Below are 15,534 nucleotides of genomic sequence, written 5' to 3'. Positions count from 1 at the left end.
TTGGTTATATAAAATTACTCAATTTATATAGAAACGTTCATGAGCATATTTTGCCCTCCATGCATACTGTAGTACTGTTTACCACTAAACGAAAAATACGGACGAGTGAGTATACCATAAGATTATAAATTACGTTTTCTTTAAAAAACCAAACTTGTTAACGTTTTCAGTGGCTCTAACACCAAACATAAACGTTTCTACGGACAAAGAAAAAATGTAAATATTAAAGACAACTGAGACAAACGAAGTAATAAGTTAAAAGTTTTTTAAGAACTCACCCCTAAACCAGAAGAATTGAGGTTACTTAGCACAAGAGTAAAGAAGTAGCCTTCGACATATCTATCGGTCAAGCCCACGGATGTACGGCGATATTTGCCTCATATTTCTTTAATTTCTTTTTTTATTCCTTCTAAATCTTCTATGTTTTGCATAATTATCTCATAAATATCGTTTTATATTACGCACAATTATCTTACAAATTTTACATTTTAGTGATCCAAGGCCTTCGCCGTTTCAACGGCACATCAATTTAGATAAACAATAACAAACGTTCGAAACTCGGCCTTTCCACTACCTTTGGAGTTGACATGCAATAGTTGTTCTCGGGTAATTACTAGATAAACTGGTTATGGTACTTGCAGATAAAATCCATTTCGTCAAAATTAATGCACCATATATTAATCGTGCATTTTAGCGAATTGTTATCTTGTAGTGCATGTTTCCCTTTGGTAGCCTAATGGGTTTTATCATAGTTACGGACGGGAAAAGCTTTCCTACAAAATATAAACTTTTTTTCTACAGAAAAACTCCGTATTCTTCGAAACTTCGAAAATGACACATATCATTTGGTTAAATCACTTTATTTACTACAAAAAAAAACATGGTTCAAAATGTTTCCCCGTCCGTAAATATAATTTTACCGCCTAATGCCCCTTGTAGAACATTAGGAGCCACATTGATTTACCTAACGGTTCTGGATTGAATAAAACGAATTTTAGTGCTAAAATGGACGATAACAGAATTCTCCACTGGAAAAAAAAATGAAGGAAATGCATGCTTTGCAAGGTTACCTCACCCCAGAGGACACATCCCATACAATTCGAGATTGGAATGCTATAAACTTGTCGACTTCTTTAGACTCCTACTGGCATTTTATTTCCTCTGGGGTGAGTTGAATTGAATATAGGATTTAGGCAACAGTGCTTGGCTTAATGCCTAAATCCTATATTCAATTCAACTCACCCCAGAGGAAATAAAATGCCAGTAGGAGTCTAAAGAAGTCGACAAGTTTATAGCATTCCAATCTCGAATTGTATGGGATGTGTTTAGGTGGATATACATATATAACCATTAATACTTTCAGAGCAAATAGGAGGGGTTGCTGGTGTATTTTTGAGTGTTCTGAATGATTTATCGGTTAATAACTGTTGGAAATTTGTAGTTTTAAATTGTTAAGAAGACTGAGATGAAAATATGCTTGAAAAAAAATATTTCACAATAAAGCAAACATGAGTGAGACCTTACCTAAAATTTCCCACCTAACTAAGCTTAAGATGCCTTATCAAAAAAAAAAAACACAGAGCGGGGTACAACCTTCCAGAACTACGAGTAAAATTATAGTACAGTATTATACAGTGTCCCTAGTGAAAAAACGGCAATTCTGGTGTACATCTAAATTCCATATTTAAATGTTTGCAATTTACAAAAATCCATAAGTAAAGGATAGGTGGAATGGGATTGATTGATTTATGAAGCTTTTGGCCCGAAGGTCTGGGATGGGGCTCTGGCTAGTAAGGCAGGTTGTAGCACTATGGATTAGGTTAGGTTAGGTTGGGTTAAAATGTAACTTTGTAGGAACTACTGCCATATTTTTCAGGAAAGATTGAGTTCAGTCCAGCAAGGGAAAAATTCATCCTTGTCAGGTAAGTTATCCCATAAGAGGTACTGTAGGTTATGAAAAAGTGTTAAAATTTATTTATCTGTGTCTACTAGGCTATTTCCGGGATAGTGGAGAATGGAGAAAACTCAATTCCTGTAAGATTACGTATCTGTCCATAAATGGTATTCAGTAAAGCTAAGAGCTGATGTAAAAAAAAATAATGATGTATAAAACAAGTGAAAATAAGCTAAAGTGTTAGGTTCTAATGCAGACAGCTTTTGTCACAAATATGAAGCAATCCATTATTATTATTATTACTTGTTAAGGTACAACCCTAGCAAGATGCTATAAGCCCAAGGGCTCTAACAGGTAAAAATAGCCCAGTGAGGAAAAGAAATAAGGAAATAAATAAACTACAAGAGAAGTAGTGAACAATATAAAATATTTTAAGAAGAGTAATACAGTATCATTAAAATAGAGTTGTTCCGTAACCGAAATACAAACCACGCTATTTACAAAGGGTATTACTTTTAGCGCAGCTGAAATGACGAGCCAATAGTTTTTAACGAGGGTTAATTACCCCCGCGCTAGTTAGCGGGGGGTGGGGAAAGGTAGCTTGCTACCCCTCCCCCCTCCACACACCGGTGACTTGCTTCTCTTCACTTTTGGCTCGGCGGTGATCAGACGTGTCTGTTCATCGCCTTCGTGACAGCCTTTAATTTTCTGCTTTTTCTTTTCAGCTTGTGTGATTGGTTGGAAGTTGACCTTCAGTTATTTTCTTTTATTTACTATGCGTACATGCCCTGGAGTTGCCGGCCGTCCTTGTGGGACTTTCATGTCGGACGTTATTACGGATCCTCACACCCTCTGCCCTCAATGTCGGGGCCGACGGTGCGACCAGGATAACATGTGCCGTGAGTGCAGGGAGTGGTCTGCCTCCCAGTGGGAGAGGTTTTGCCGTCGGCGTAAGAAGAAGTCCAAGAGAGACCGTTCTCCTCCGGGGTTAGCCTTGAAGGAGGAAGGTTCTCGGGACTCTTCTTCCGCCGCCCAAACCTCCTCCGAAGCTCCCCCTCGTCCGCCTCCTAAGGAGAGTCGTCCGAGTGGGAGCGCAGGCCCTTGTTCTGTTTCCCTACCTTCGGTGGGGGGAGAGGGCGTCGCCTCCCATAGCGAGGCGGTTCCCCCTCCTCCTCCGGGGGAGGTTATTGATAATAATGCCTTATCCAGTGATGATCTTTTACAGATTTGGTCGTCCCTGGGGCTTAAGGGCTTGCCGACGTCGTGGTGACAGAGGCCTCCGACGTGGCTGGGCCTTCCGACGCAGGTGCTGTTGCTGGTGATGGTGCTCAAGGCTCTCCTCCTCCTTCCGTGCATCCTTCGAAGGGGGAAGTGAGTCCTTCGGTCTCGACTGCTGCCCAGCTTCCTTCTGAGGGAAGTGTTTTGACGGAGACTCCCCTTCGGAGGACCGATGGTCCCGACGATCTCCGCCGAGGCCGCCTCCGCCGTAAGGCTCACCGCCCTCTACGCCACAAGGGCCTCCCTTCCCCTTACAGGGGGACTAAGAGGCGCCTTTTTGGGTCTTCGTCCTCCGGGGGGGACTCTCCTCGTCAGCCTCAACCGACTGCTCCGCCCTCCTTGAACCTCTCTGCAGACCGCTCACCATCTCCTGCCGGATCTTCGCCTTCTGGAGAACTCGTCACCCGACGGGCAATGGTCCCTTCGGGGCTATGGGATTCTTCCCTTACGCGAGCAGGACTAGCGCACAAGCGCTCTCCTGCTCGCCAGCGCTCTCCTGCTCGCCAGCGATCTCCTGCTCGCCAGCGATCTCCTGCTCGTCGACGATCTCCTGCTCGCCAGCGATCTCCTGCTCGCCAGCGATCTCCTGCTCGTCGACGATCTCCTGCTCGCCGACGCTCACCTGCTCGTCGGCTCTCTCCTGATGTTCGCCCCCCTCGCCAGCGCTCTCCTGCTCGTCAGCTCTCTTCCGAGCGTCAGCGCTCATTTGAGGACCATCGCCCTGCGGTCTCTGACCACCCTTTAGTTCCTGCTGAACTCCCTGCTCACCATCCACCTGGTCCTGTGGCTACGCAACATCGTGCTGCGCGTGTGTCAGAAACACATGTTCGCCAACGCGCCAGCGATCTTCCCGTTCCTGCTCGTGAACGCGCCGCACCACCTGTCCTCTCACAGGACACGCGTCGACCTTCTGCTCGCCAGCGATCACCTACACATGCTGCTCGCCATCGCACGACCCTGCATGATCACCCGCTTACGCATGCTGCTCCTCATCGCACAACCCTGAACGATCGCCCTCCTGCGGATGCTGATCACCATCGCCCCCTTTCACGCGGTCATTCACCTGCGCATGCTGCTCGCCATCGCACAACCCTGCACGATCGCCCGCTTACGCATGCTGCTCCTCATCGCACAACCCTGAACGATCGCCCTCCTGCGGATGCTGATCACCATCGCACCCTTTCACGCGATCATTCACCTGCGCATGCTGCTCGCCATCGCACAACCCTGCACGATCGCCCGCTTACGCATGCTGCTCCTCATCGCACAACCCTGAACGATCGCCCTCTTGCGAATGCTGATCACCATCGCACCCTTTCACGTGATCATTCACCTGCGCATGCTGCTCGCCATCGCACAACCCTGCACGATCGCCCGCTTACGCATGCTGCTCCTCATCGCACAACCCTGAACGATCGCCCTCTTGCGGATGCTGATCACCATCGCACCCTATCACGCGATCATTCACCTACACATGCTGCTCGCCATCGCTTACCATCACGTGGTCATTCACCTGCGCATGCTGCTCACCATCGCACATCAGTGCATCGACATACCACAGCTCGTCATCTATCGCCTGTGGATCTACATCGCCAGCGATCTCCTTCACCTACGCGGCAGCACGATCCCTCGCCGTCGCGCCATCGCTTGCGTTCGTCGCCTCGGACACGTGTTCATTTACCTGCCCACCCTCACGCTCACTCGCCTGCGCGCCCGTGCGATCGCTCGCCTGCGCGCCCGCGCGACCGCTCGCCTGCTCGCCTGCGCGACCGCTCGCCTTTGCGCCCGCGCGACCGTTCGCCTTTGCGCGACCGTTCGCCCTCGCGCGACCATAGTTCGCGGCGAATTCCACAGCCGGTGGTAGCAGCAGGGACGCGTGCTCCTAGACGGCACTCGGGATCACCTCCATCCAAGCACAGGTTGGTAGTGCAGGACAAAGACAGGTCAGTACAGCATTCTTCCCCACCTTCTTTTCAGGCAGGTACCGTCGTGTCCACTCCAAAGGATCGCCCGATCCCTTTCACCTTAGCGAGGATTTCGGACTCTGTGTCCTTGGAGCAGCAGACTTGGTTTGGTCCGCTGGCACGGGCGTTAGTGAGGGTTATGAAACCAGCACTCGCCGGCCAGGGTAACAAACCAGCGGCTGTCTCTCCTACGCTGAAGAGAAAGAGAGGAGTGGACTTCGTGGTGACTTCCCCCAGGGCGAAGTTGGTTCCCAAGAGGTCGGTCTCGAGGGTCCCCTCTCCTGCACGAGTACTCTCTCCTTCTCCCGTGGACGAGGCCTTTCCGTCCTCAGGTGAGTCCAGTGGGGCGGTAGTCTTCCCCTCGGCACCAGGGGCGGAGACTTTGCTTCAGGCAGGAGAATCGTCTCGTGAGGAAGGGGCCCCTCGAACCTCGTTGTTGGGATCCTGTATCCCTCCCAGGAGGGAACCCAAGGATTCCAAGACCATCCCTAAATCCTCTGCAAGGATTCGTCAGGAACCCACGACTACCCAGGGGAATGTCCACGTATCACCCCAGGAAGAGATTCCTGGGGCAGGAGACTTAGCTGCCAGCCCGCAGGGAGGAGAACAGCAAGAGTCCGAACATGCCTTCTGGCAGGTCCTAAGCCTGATAAGGCAACTTAACAGTCTTACGGATCCAGTCATCCCCCCCCCGTGAAGGCAAAGACACGATTCTGGATGAAGTGTTTGACGTTCGGAAGGCCCCTAAGACCAGTGCAGCTCTGCCCTGGTCTCGGGGGCTGAAGAGTGCCAGAGCTAGGGCCAATGCTCAGCTCGCACTTCTTGCCTCCTCCAGTCGTTCCACTGCCGGGAACAAACTCATCCCTCCTCCTCGCCTTCAGCAGAGGAGGTATTTCGAGATCCTGGGTGAGCACAACCTCGCTCTTCCTCTCCATCACTCTGTGGAGGAGCTGGCGAAGGGAGTTCCCTTGGAGAAACTCTCTGCCCGGCAGGTGTCGTTCTCGGCGGCAGAGATCCTTAACCACGAGAAGGTCGCTAAGTGTGCCATGCAGGCCACTTCGTGGCTGGACTTCTGGTTAGGATCTCTGGGCATCCTATTGCGATCGGAGGACTTGTCCAAGGAGACCAATAGGAAGGCCCTAGAGACCTTCTTGCTCTCGGGCACCCGCTCCATCGAGTTTTTGGCGCACCAGGTTACCACCCTGTGGGCCAACTCGGTGTTGAAGCGTCGCGATGCTGTGTCCGAGAGATTCCATCCGAAGGTTCCCGCCGTAGATGTGTGTAGGCTCCGACATGCCTCCGTCCTGGGGGAGAGCCTGTTTGAGCCTCAAGACTTGGAGCGAACGGCTGAGAGGTGGAGGAAATCCAGCACGGACTCCCTCCTCCACAGGGCCCTTACAACTCAGCCCTATAAGCCTCCAGCCCCGCCACAACAGCAGCAACAGCCTCGTAAGGCTCCCAAACAGGCACCGGCAGCTAAGAAAGTGGTGTCTAAGCCCCAGCCCTTTCCAGCCAAGGTCAAGAGGGGCGGTAAGTCCTCCAGGGGAGGCAAGACTTCTAGGGGTGGCGGCCGCAAGCCCTAGGGGTGGCAGTCCCCCTGCGTGTCCACCTGTGGGGGGATGCCTTCAGCGTTGCGTCCGCAGGTGGCAACATCACGGGGCCGATGCTTGGACGGTCTCAGTGATCGGCCAAGGTTATCGCGTCCCGTTCACGTCATCTCAACCTCCCCTGACAGCGAATCCAGTGTCGTTGAGCTCCTATGCCATGGGATTGGCAAAGGGGCTGGCCCTTCAGGCCGAAGTCGAGACCATGTTCGAGAAGGGCGCTCTCCAGGAGGTCGTGGACGGCTCTCCAGGCTTCTTCAGTCGACTCTTTCTTGTAAAGAAGGCTACTGGAGGCTGGAGACCCGTCATCGATCTCTCGGCTCTGAACAGGTTTGTCAAACAAACCCGGTTCAGCATGGAGACAGCAGACACGGTCAGACTTGCGGTGAGACCACAAGACTTCATGTGTACACTGGATCTAAAGGATGCGTACTTCCAGATCCCAATCCATCCGTCTTCCAGGAAGTACCTGAGATTCTGCCTAGACAACAAGATCTACCAGTTCAAGGTGCTGTGTTTCGGTCTCTCCACAGCTCCTCAGGTGTTCACCAGAGTGTTCACCCTGATTTCGACTTGGGCGCACAGGAACGGCATTCGTCTCCTTCGTTACCTAGACGATTGGCTAATCCTAGCAGACTCGGAGACGACCCTTCTTCGGCACCGAGACAGGCTTCTAGATCTTTGCCAGGATCTGGGGATCGTGGTAAACCTCGAGAAGTCCTCTCTGCAGCCGTCCCAACGACTGGTTTATCTAGGCATGCTAATAGACACCAATCTCCACAAAGCCTTTCCATCAGACGACCGGATAGCAAGGCTGAGGAGGGTGGCAGAACCTTTCCTCAGGCGAAAAGAACTCCCCGCCCAATCGTGGTTGCGTCTCTTAGGCCACCTATCCTCCCTGGCCCGTCTGGTTCCAAATAGCCGCCTCAGGATGAGATCCCTTCAATGGCGGCTCAAGTCCCGGTGGAATCAAGGATCCGATTCCCCGGACATTCTGATCCCAATGGGGTCTCTGGAACAGACGGACTTGCGGTGGTGGCTGGCCGACGAGAACCTGCGAAAGGGAGTGAGTCTTCTCGTCCTCCCCCCGGAATTGACTCTGTTTTCGGACGCGTCAAAAGAAGGGTGGGGGGCGCACGTTCTGAACCAGAGGGCCTCAGGCCTTTGGTCAGAATCAGAAAAGTGCCTACACATCAACCTGCTAGAATTGAAGGCCGTCTTTCTGGCCCTTCAACAGTTCCAATGGTTCCTGGCGGGTCACTCCGTGGTGGTGATGAGCGACAACACCACGGTAGTGGCTTATATCAACAAGCAGGGAGGCACTTTTTCGCAACAGCTATCCCATCTTGCAGTAGAGACTCTGAGGTGGACCGAAACCCACTCGACAACACTATCAGCTCGCTTCATTCCTGGCAAGAGGAATGTGCTCCCCGACAGTCTGAGCAGGGCTTCGCAGATAGTGAGTACCGAGTGGTCTTTGGATCCTCAGATAGCCAACAAAGTCCTGACTTTGTGGGGTTCCCCGACGGTGGACTTGTTCGCGACAGCCTTGAACTTCAAGCTGCCCCTGTACTGCTCACCAGTCCCGGACCCCAAGGCACTCTGGCAAGATGCTTTCCAGCAACGGTGGGACAACATCGACGTGTACGCCTTCCCACCATTCTGTCTGATGAGAAGGGTGCTCAACAGGACCAGACTATCGGTCAACTGTTCCATGACTCTAGTAGCTCCGCTATGGCATCACGCGGAATGGTTTCCGGACCTTCTGCAACTCCTGACGGAACTCCCAAGGGAGCTTCCTCCACGACACGAGCTTCTCAGACAACCCCACTCCGGTGTCCCTCACAGGGCCGTAGCCTCGCTTCGGCTTCACGCCTGGAGACTATCCAGCGTCTCCTCGCGGAGAGAGGCTTTTCGCAACAGGTTGCTGATAGAATGTCTCGGCACCTGCGAAGGTCCTCTGAGGGAGTCTACCAAGCGAAGTGGAGAGTCTTTTGTGGTTGGTGTCGTGGAAGGGGTATCTCTCCACTCGATGCCACTATTCCAGCAATAGCGGACTTCCTTGTGTATCTGCGAGAAGAAATGCGCCTTTCTGTCTCGGCAGTGAAAGGCTATCGCTCAGCCTTAAGCTTGGCCTTCAGATTGAAGGGCGTGGATATTTCTTCATCGCTAGAACTCTCTTTACTCATACGTAGCTATGAGCTTACCTGCCCCCAGTCGGAAGTGAGACCCCCTCCTTGGAACGTGGTTCGAGTCCTCAGGTCTCTCAAGAGACCTCCCTTCGAGCCATTACGCCAGGCCTCTGATCGCCACCTGTCTTGGAAGACGGCTTTCCTACTCGCCTTGGCCTCGGCCAAGCGAGTTAGTGAACTTCATGGTCTCTCGTACGACATCGCCCATTCAAGGGGATGGGGGGAGGTAACGTTCAGGTTCGTCCCTGAGTTTGTGGCCAAGACTCAGAATCCTGGAGTGCCGGATCCTCGGTTCGACTCTTTCAGGATCGCGAGTCTCCGTTCTGTAACAAACGACCCAGACCAGCTGCTACTATGCCCAGTGAGGTGTCTGAGGTACTACTTGAAGAGAACGGCTGCAGTCCGTCCTCATGTGCGAGCTTTGTTTGTGAGCACAGGCAGGACAAAGAGGAGGGTCACCAGGAACACCATCTCTGCTTGGATTCGAAGGGTTATCCACCATGCCCTAAATCCTGACCCTCCTCCGTCACGTCGCCCTCGGGCCCACGATGTCAGGGGTATTGCTACATCCCTGGCCTTCAAGAGAAACTTCTCTGTGACGCAGGTACTTCAAGCTGGAGTCTGGAAGCGTCAAACGACCTTCACAGCCCACTACCTGCAAGACGTGACCCACAGGAGCCTCGATACGTTCTCTATCGGCCCTGTGGTGGCTGCACAACAGCTGGTCTAACCTCAGGCTCCTTTTTGGACAAGTAGCAGTAGGTTGAGGGCGTTGTTACCCGGTCTTAGTCTGTGTGAATGAAAGAGTATGTCTGACCCTTACTTCTTTCTTCATTCTCCCCTCTCTTGGGGAAGCAGCATCCTGGTCCTCGCATAGCTGACCTCGACCTCTGCAGGTAACCCATGCTTCTTTGTGCTCCTAGTATTAAGCTTAATACTGTTGCGTCTCCCATACCCTGACGAGGTGGTATGGGGAACGTCCTATCCTAGAATTCCTATCTGAAGGTCTCAAGGTCAACTTCATAGGACGAGTCACACTCTCCTCCTCACACTACTTATGTAGGCCACTCGTTCCTAGCGATGCTAGGAACCTGTGAGGTACAGGGGCTCCCTCTCTCTAGTGCTGCTCACTTAGGGATCGAGTCCCTGGGCAAGCCGAAGTCAGTAAGGCTGGGGACTTTCCACCCTTCCTAAGGGGTAAGTCACCCTTTGTAAATAGCGTGGTTTGTATTTCGGTTACGGAACAAATGACAAATTCGAAGATAATTTGTATTTTTCCTAACCATACAAACCTTAGCTATTTACACATATGTGCCCGCCATCCCTGACCCCCAAGTCAAGTCCTACCTCTAAGTGAAGTGAAGCAAGTCACCGGTGTGTGGAGGGGGGAGGGGTAGCAAGCTACCCTTCCCCACCCCCCGCTAACTAGCGCGGGGGTAATTAACCCTCGTTAAAAACTATTGGCTCGTCATTTCAGCTGCGCTAAAAGTAATACCCTTTGTAAATAGCTAAGGTTTGTATGGTTAGGAAAAATACAAATCATCTTCGAATTTGTCATCTTTCATATATAAACTATAAAAACTTGAAAAAAACAAGAGGACGATATATAGCACACAAATGTGCCCGAGTGTACCCTCGAGCAAGAGAACTCTACCCCAAGACAGTAGAAGACCATGGTACAGAGGCTATGGCACTGCCCAAGACTAGAGAACAATGGTTTGATTTTGGAGTGTCCTTCTTCTAGAAGAGCTGCTTATCATTGCTGTAGAGTCTCTGCTACCCTTACCAAAAGGAAAGTAGCCACTGAACAGTTATAGTGCAGTAGTTAACCCCTTGAGTGAAGAAGAATTGTTTGGTAATCCGAGTGTTGTCATATGTATGAGGACAGAAGAGAATGTGGAAAGAATAGATCAGGCTATTCGGTGTGTGTGTGTGTGTGTGTAGGCAAAAGAAAAAACCGTAACCAGAGATTGATCCATTGTAGTACTGTCTGGCAGGTCAAAGGTCCCTATAACTCTTCAGCAGTAGTATCTCCACGGGTGGTTGGTGCCCTAGCCAACCTACTACCAAGATATTAACAACCTTGTCTGTTTATCTTAATTGTTTATAAATATATATATATATATATATATATATATATATATATATATATATATATATATATATATATATATATATATATATATATTCACTGTCATGTAATAAATGATTGACTTGATTTTCAGAAATAAACTACTGTGCTGTACATAGTTATGGATCCACAATTAGCTCTGCAGGCCTTTGAAGAGCTTGGGACACTAGTCATGCTTGGAATGCCAGTCGGAACAGAGTTTGGCATAGACATGAATACCTGGAATGTGGGGGAAAAGTTCAAAGGTGTCAAGATGATCCCACCAGGGCTGCACTTTATTTATTATAGGTAAGTGAAGAATACTTAATTTTCAGCTGCAAAAGTTCACTTTTTGTTTTACATGAGCATGAAACGATGATTGTAGACTCCCAAAGTTTATGAACTTTTTAATTTGACACGGAGGTGTTCTTCCCATCTCTTTGTTGTTGTATCCTGTAGTATAAGGAACAGAAGTAAGAACAAGTGTTATTTGTTACTTGTTCTCTTGCTTGAGGGTATACTCAGGCACACTATATTCTATCTAATTTCTCTTCCTCTTGTTTTGTTAAAGTTTATATAGTTATATAGGAGATATTTATTTTAATGTTGTTACTCTTCTTAAATATTTTATTTTTCCTTTTTTCCTTTCCTCACTGGGCAATTTTCCCTGTTGGAGCCCCTAGGCTTATAGCACCCTGCTTTTCCAACTAGGGTTGTAGCTTAGCAAGTAATAATAATAATATTGATTAGCAAATTCATCTCTGATCTTTTTGTGGTAAGATCAGTAACTAAAATATTATAGTACATGTCTGTCTACATGCAAAATGTTATTTTAATATTTCCAGGTAATTTAGTGTCCCATATCTTCTGATTGGCATAAACAACAGCTGTCACTGTGCTTGGTTGCTTTGTGTCATATACCACCCCAGAATTTATGATTACAGTACATATTTACACAAAAATATAATTCAACTAGTCTAAAAATATTTTGGCATAAGTTAAATGAAATTGAATGACATTTAAAATGTCTAAAATTCTAGTTACTGGCTTCTTTTGATAAGGTTTCTGTAAATTTAGTAATACTGTACAATATTGTTGCAGTGCAGTATATTAATTGCTCTGAAAATATAGTAAATGAATTATAAGTAATATTTTTCAATATTAAACTTAGCCAGTGATCATATAAGCTGTCAGCTCTGCTGCCCGACAGAAAAACCTAAGGACAAAATACGCCAGCGATCGCTATACAGGTGGGGGTGTACATCAACTGCGCCATCTGTCGAGCAGGTACTCAAGTACTCCATGTCAACACAGAACCAATTTTCTCTCTGTCGTGCCACTGGCAAGACCTACTAAATACGCTGTTGCTTACTGGATTGATTTTCACAGATTTTGGTGAAGTACTCATTTCTAGTTTTTAGCTTTCGCTTTGCAGAGGTTATCTTCAATACTTCCTTGCATTCTTTGATTGAATTTTGGTTTATTTGTTGACGACTTGGATAGATTTTGAATTCCCCCTTTGACTAATTCAAGATGGCTGACCCTTCTCAAGTCCCTAAATACAGGAAGTGTAGTGCTAGGGACTGTTTTAGGCGTCTTCCGAAGGCTTCTATCGATCCTCACACCATTTGTTCCAATTGTCGGGGTAAATCCTGTCAATGGGAAGATCGGTGTGAGGAATGCGTTGGGCTTTCGGAATTCGATTTTGTCGAATTCCTTAAATATTCACGTAGGCTAGAGAGAGATAGAGTCAGGAGGAGTTCATCTCGCTCAGTTGATTTTTCCTCTCCCCATGCCCCACAACCTATTCCTTCCCCTGTAGTGGTTACTCCTGATCCCCCTTCTAGCACTCAACAACCTTCGATGGCAGATATGATGCGTGCCATCCAGGCTCTGGGTGAGAGAGTCGAGTCATTAGCGAGTGACCGCAACCAACTCATGGCAGACGTCAGGGAGTTGAAGGGTAAGAGTGCATTGGGAAGTGAAGTGAGTGGTAGTGCTGTGAAAAGTGTTAGTGTTGCGCTTGAGGGTGCGTCTGTTCGTGTCTGTCGTCCTCCCAGTCCGGGACCTCTTGCAAGCTCCCAAGCCCAGGGGAGAAGCAATGTCGTACGACCAAAGGGTTCGACAGGCTTTAATCAGCGGACAGACGCTCCCTCCGTGGTTTCGGACGTATCTTGCCAAGATCGCCCCACCCACAAGAAGACGAGAGAGCCCGTTCATTCCTCGTCTGCGGAAGAGGTTTCACGCCAGAAACGATGGACCAAGGTCTCACGGCCTTTCAAACGCAAGGTCCCTTCCGCGCAAGTCCAACGGCCCAGGTGTAGCCACTGGGTCAGTTCGGACTCGCTGCAGTCTTCCGATGACTGCACACCTCCTAAGAGAGGCAAAGTGGTACCGCAACAGGCAGTAACACCGTCTGTTGCCGCACCTGCTGCTGTAGACCCTAAGTGGTCTTTGCTACAGTCTATGCAGACACAGTTAGCATCTTTTATGCAGGAGTATCGTGCGGAGAAGGTTGACGCTGCACCCGTTAGCCTACAACCAACCACGGTTGTGCGTGCAGTAGACGCTGAGGCTACCTTCTCCCGCACTCCGGCTGTGAGAGTTCCACCTCCCATGCGCAGTGTACCCTGCCAGCCGCACGTTGACGTTCACAGACGCACGGAACCCTCCGTTGACGTTCGCGAGTTTCCACAACAACAGGAGGGTGGAGTTAAGTTGCTTTGTTTTGACGCTGTGCGTCAACCTCCGCAACCCACTGTGGTTACCGCTTCTCGCCCGCAGCAGACTAGTCAGTCAGGAGTAGAAGCTTTGCTTCCCCACACAGCTATGGTTGTTGCCAGCTCACAGACTGACCAACAGTTCCATGACGTTGCGTCCAGTGCAGTCACGCATGCACCCGTGCTGCCGGACTCAGCCGACCAGCTGATTCCTACTCCTTTGCCGCTTCCTCTTCAACATTCAGACGATGGACTCTCTGATGATGACGACGCTGCACATCTTGACGACCCGCACACGGACATCGACGAACCCAAGACCACGCCTCCCTCCTTGGACTTTAGGAAAGTGCTTGCACTGTTCAAGGATTTATATCCTGATCAGTTTGTGTCTGCAGCACCACGCTCTCCTCCCTCTGAGTTCGCTTTAGGCACGCAGTCATCCGCACCTGCCTTTACGAAGCTCGTCCTCGCCCGCTCATCCAAGAGAGCTTTAAGAGTGCTGGGAGATTGGTTGCAGTCCAAGAAGCAACTTGGGAAGACAGCTTTCTTGTTTCCCCCTGCCAAGCTTGCTTCCAGATCTAGCGTCTGGTATGCCACGGGAGAAGTTCTCGGCTTGGGAGTTCCTGCCTCTGCCCAGGGCGACTTCTCAAGTCTTGTAGACTCTCCCCGCAGGCTGGCCATGAGACGCTCCAAGATTTGTTGGACTCCTTCGGATTTAGACCATCTGATGAAAGGAGTATTCAGAGCGTTCAAAGTTTTTAACATTTTGGACTGGTGTTTGGGAGTGTTGAGCAGGAAGACCTCCCCTTCTGACAAGGAAACTTCCATGCTCATAATGTCCTGCATGGACAAAGCCATACGGGATGGTTCTAGTGAGCTTGCGGCTTCTTTCGTTTCCGGGGTCCTCAAGAAACGGGAACACCTTTGCTCCTTCTTGTCAGCTGGAGTAACCCCATGTCAAAGATCGGAGCTTATGTTTGCTCCTCTCTCGAAGTGCCTCTTCCCTGAGGAGTTGATCAAGGAGATTGCTGCCTCCTTGATTCAAAAAGACACACATGACCTGGTTGCGTCATCCGCACGCAAAGCCCCCCCTTTGCCCTCCGTGTCTAGACCCAGGATGGATACTCCAGCGTCAAGGTTCATTCCGCCCTTTCGTGGCAGAGCCTCCAGCAGAGGAGGTGCTCGTGCCGAAGGTAAACGTGGGAGCAAGAAGAAAGGTTCCAAGTCCTTTAGAGGCAGAGTCTGACTGCCACCTTCTTCAGACAGCAGTGGGAGCCAGGCTCAAGAACTACTGGCAGGCCTGGGAGAACAGGGGCGCAGACGCACAATCTGTGAAGTTACTCAGAGAGGGGTACAAGATTCCATTCTTGCGCAAGCCCCCTCTAGCAACAACTCCCATCGACCTCTCTCCCAGGTACAGAGAGGAGGACAAGAGACTAGCTTTGCAGCAAGAGGTGTCTCTCTTACTACAAAAGGGAGCGGTAGTCAAAGTCCGGGACCATCAATCCCCGGGCTTCTACAACCGTCTCTTCTTAGTCGTGAAGAAGACAGGAGGGTGGAGACCGGTGCTAGACGTCAGTGCTCTGAATGTCTTTGTCACAAAGCAGACGTTCACCATGGAGACGACAAAGTCGGTTCTAGCATCGGTCAGGAAGGAAGACTGGATGGTCTCTTTAGACCTCAAGGACGCTTACTTTCACGTCCCCATCCACCCAGATTCCCAACCTTTTCTAAGGTTCGTTTACGGGAAGGTTGTATACCAATTTCAAGCC

The 15,534-nt window shown here is 49.8% G+C and overlaps 1 protein-coding gene across 1 annotated transcript in view; it reads left to right on the top strand.

Annotated features, from left to right (window-relative positions):
* The first annotated feature begins 481 nt into the window (after positions 1-481).
* LOC137648707 (protein AAR2 homolog) overlaps positions 482-15,534 on the top strand; it is a 30,620-nt gene continuing 15,567 nt past the window's right edge. Inside the window, exons 1-2 of the mRNA XM_068381745.1 lie at positions 482-606; positions 11,158-11,351. Coding sequence (XP_068237846.1) covers positions 11,185-11,351 — 167 coding nt within the window. The 5' untranslated portion in view covers positions 482-606; positions 11,158-11,184. The remainder of the gene's footprint in view (positions 607-11,157; positions 11,352-15,534) is intronic.

Source organism: Palaemon carinicauda, chromosome 10 (genome assembly GCF_036898095.1).
Source record: "Palaemon carinicauda isolate YSFRI2023 chromosome 10, ASM3689809v2, whole genome shotgun sequence".
NCBI lineage: Eukaryota > Metazoa > Arthropoda > Malacostraca > Decapoda > Palaemonidae > Palaemon > Palaemon carinicauda.
This window is presented reverse-complemented; position numbering and strand designations above follow the sequence as displayed.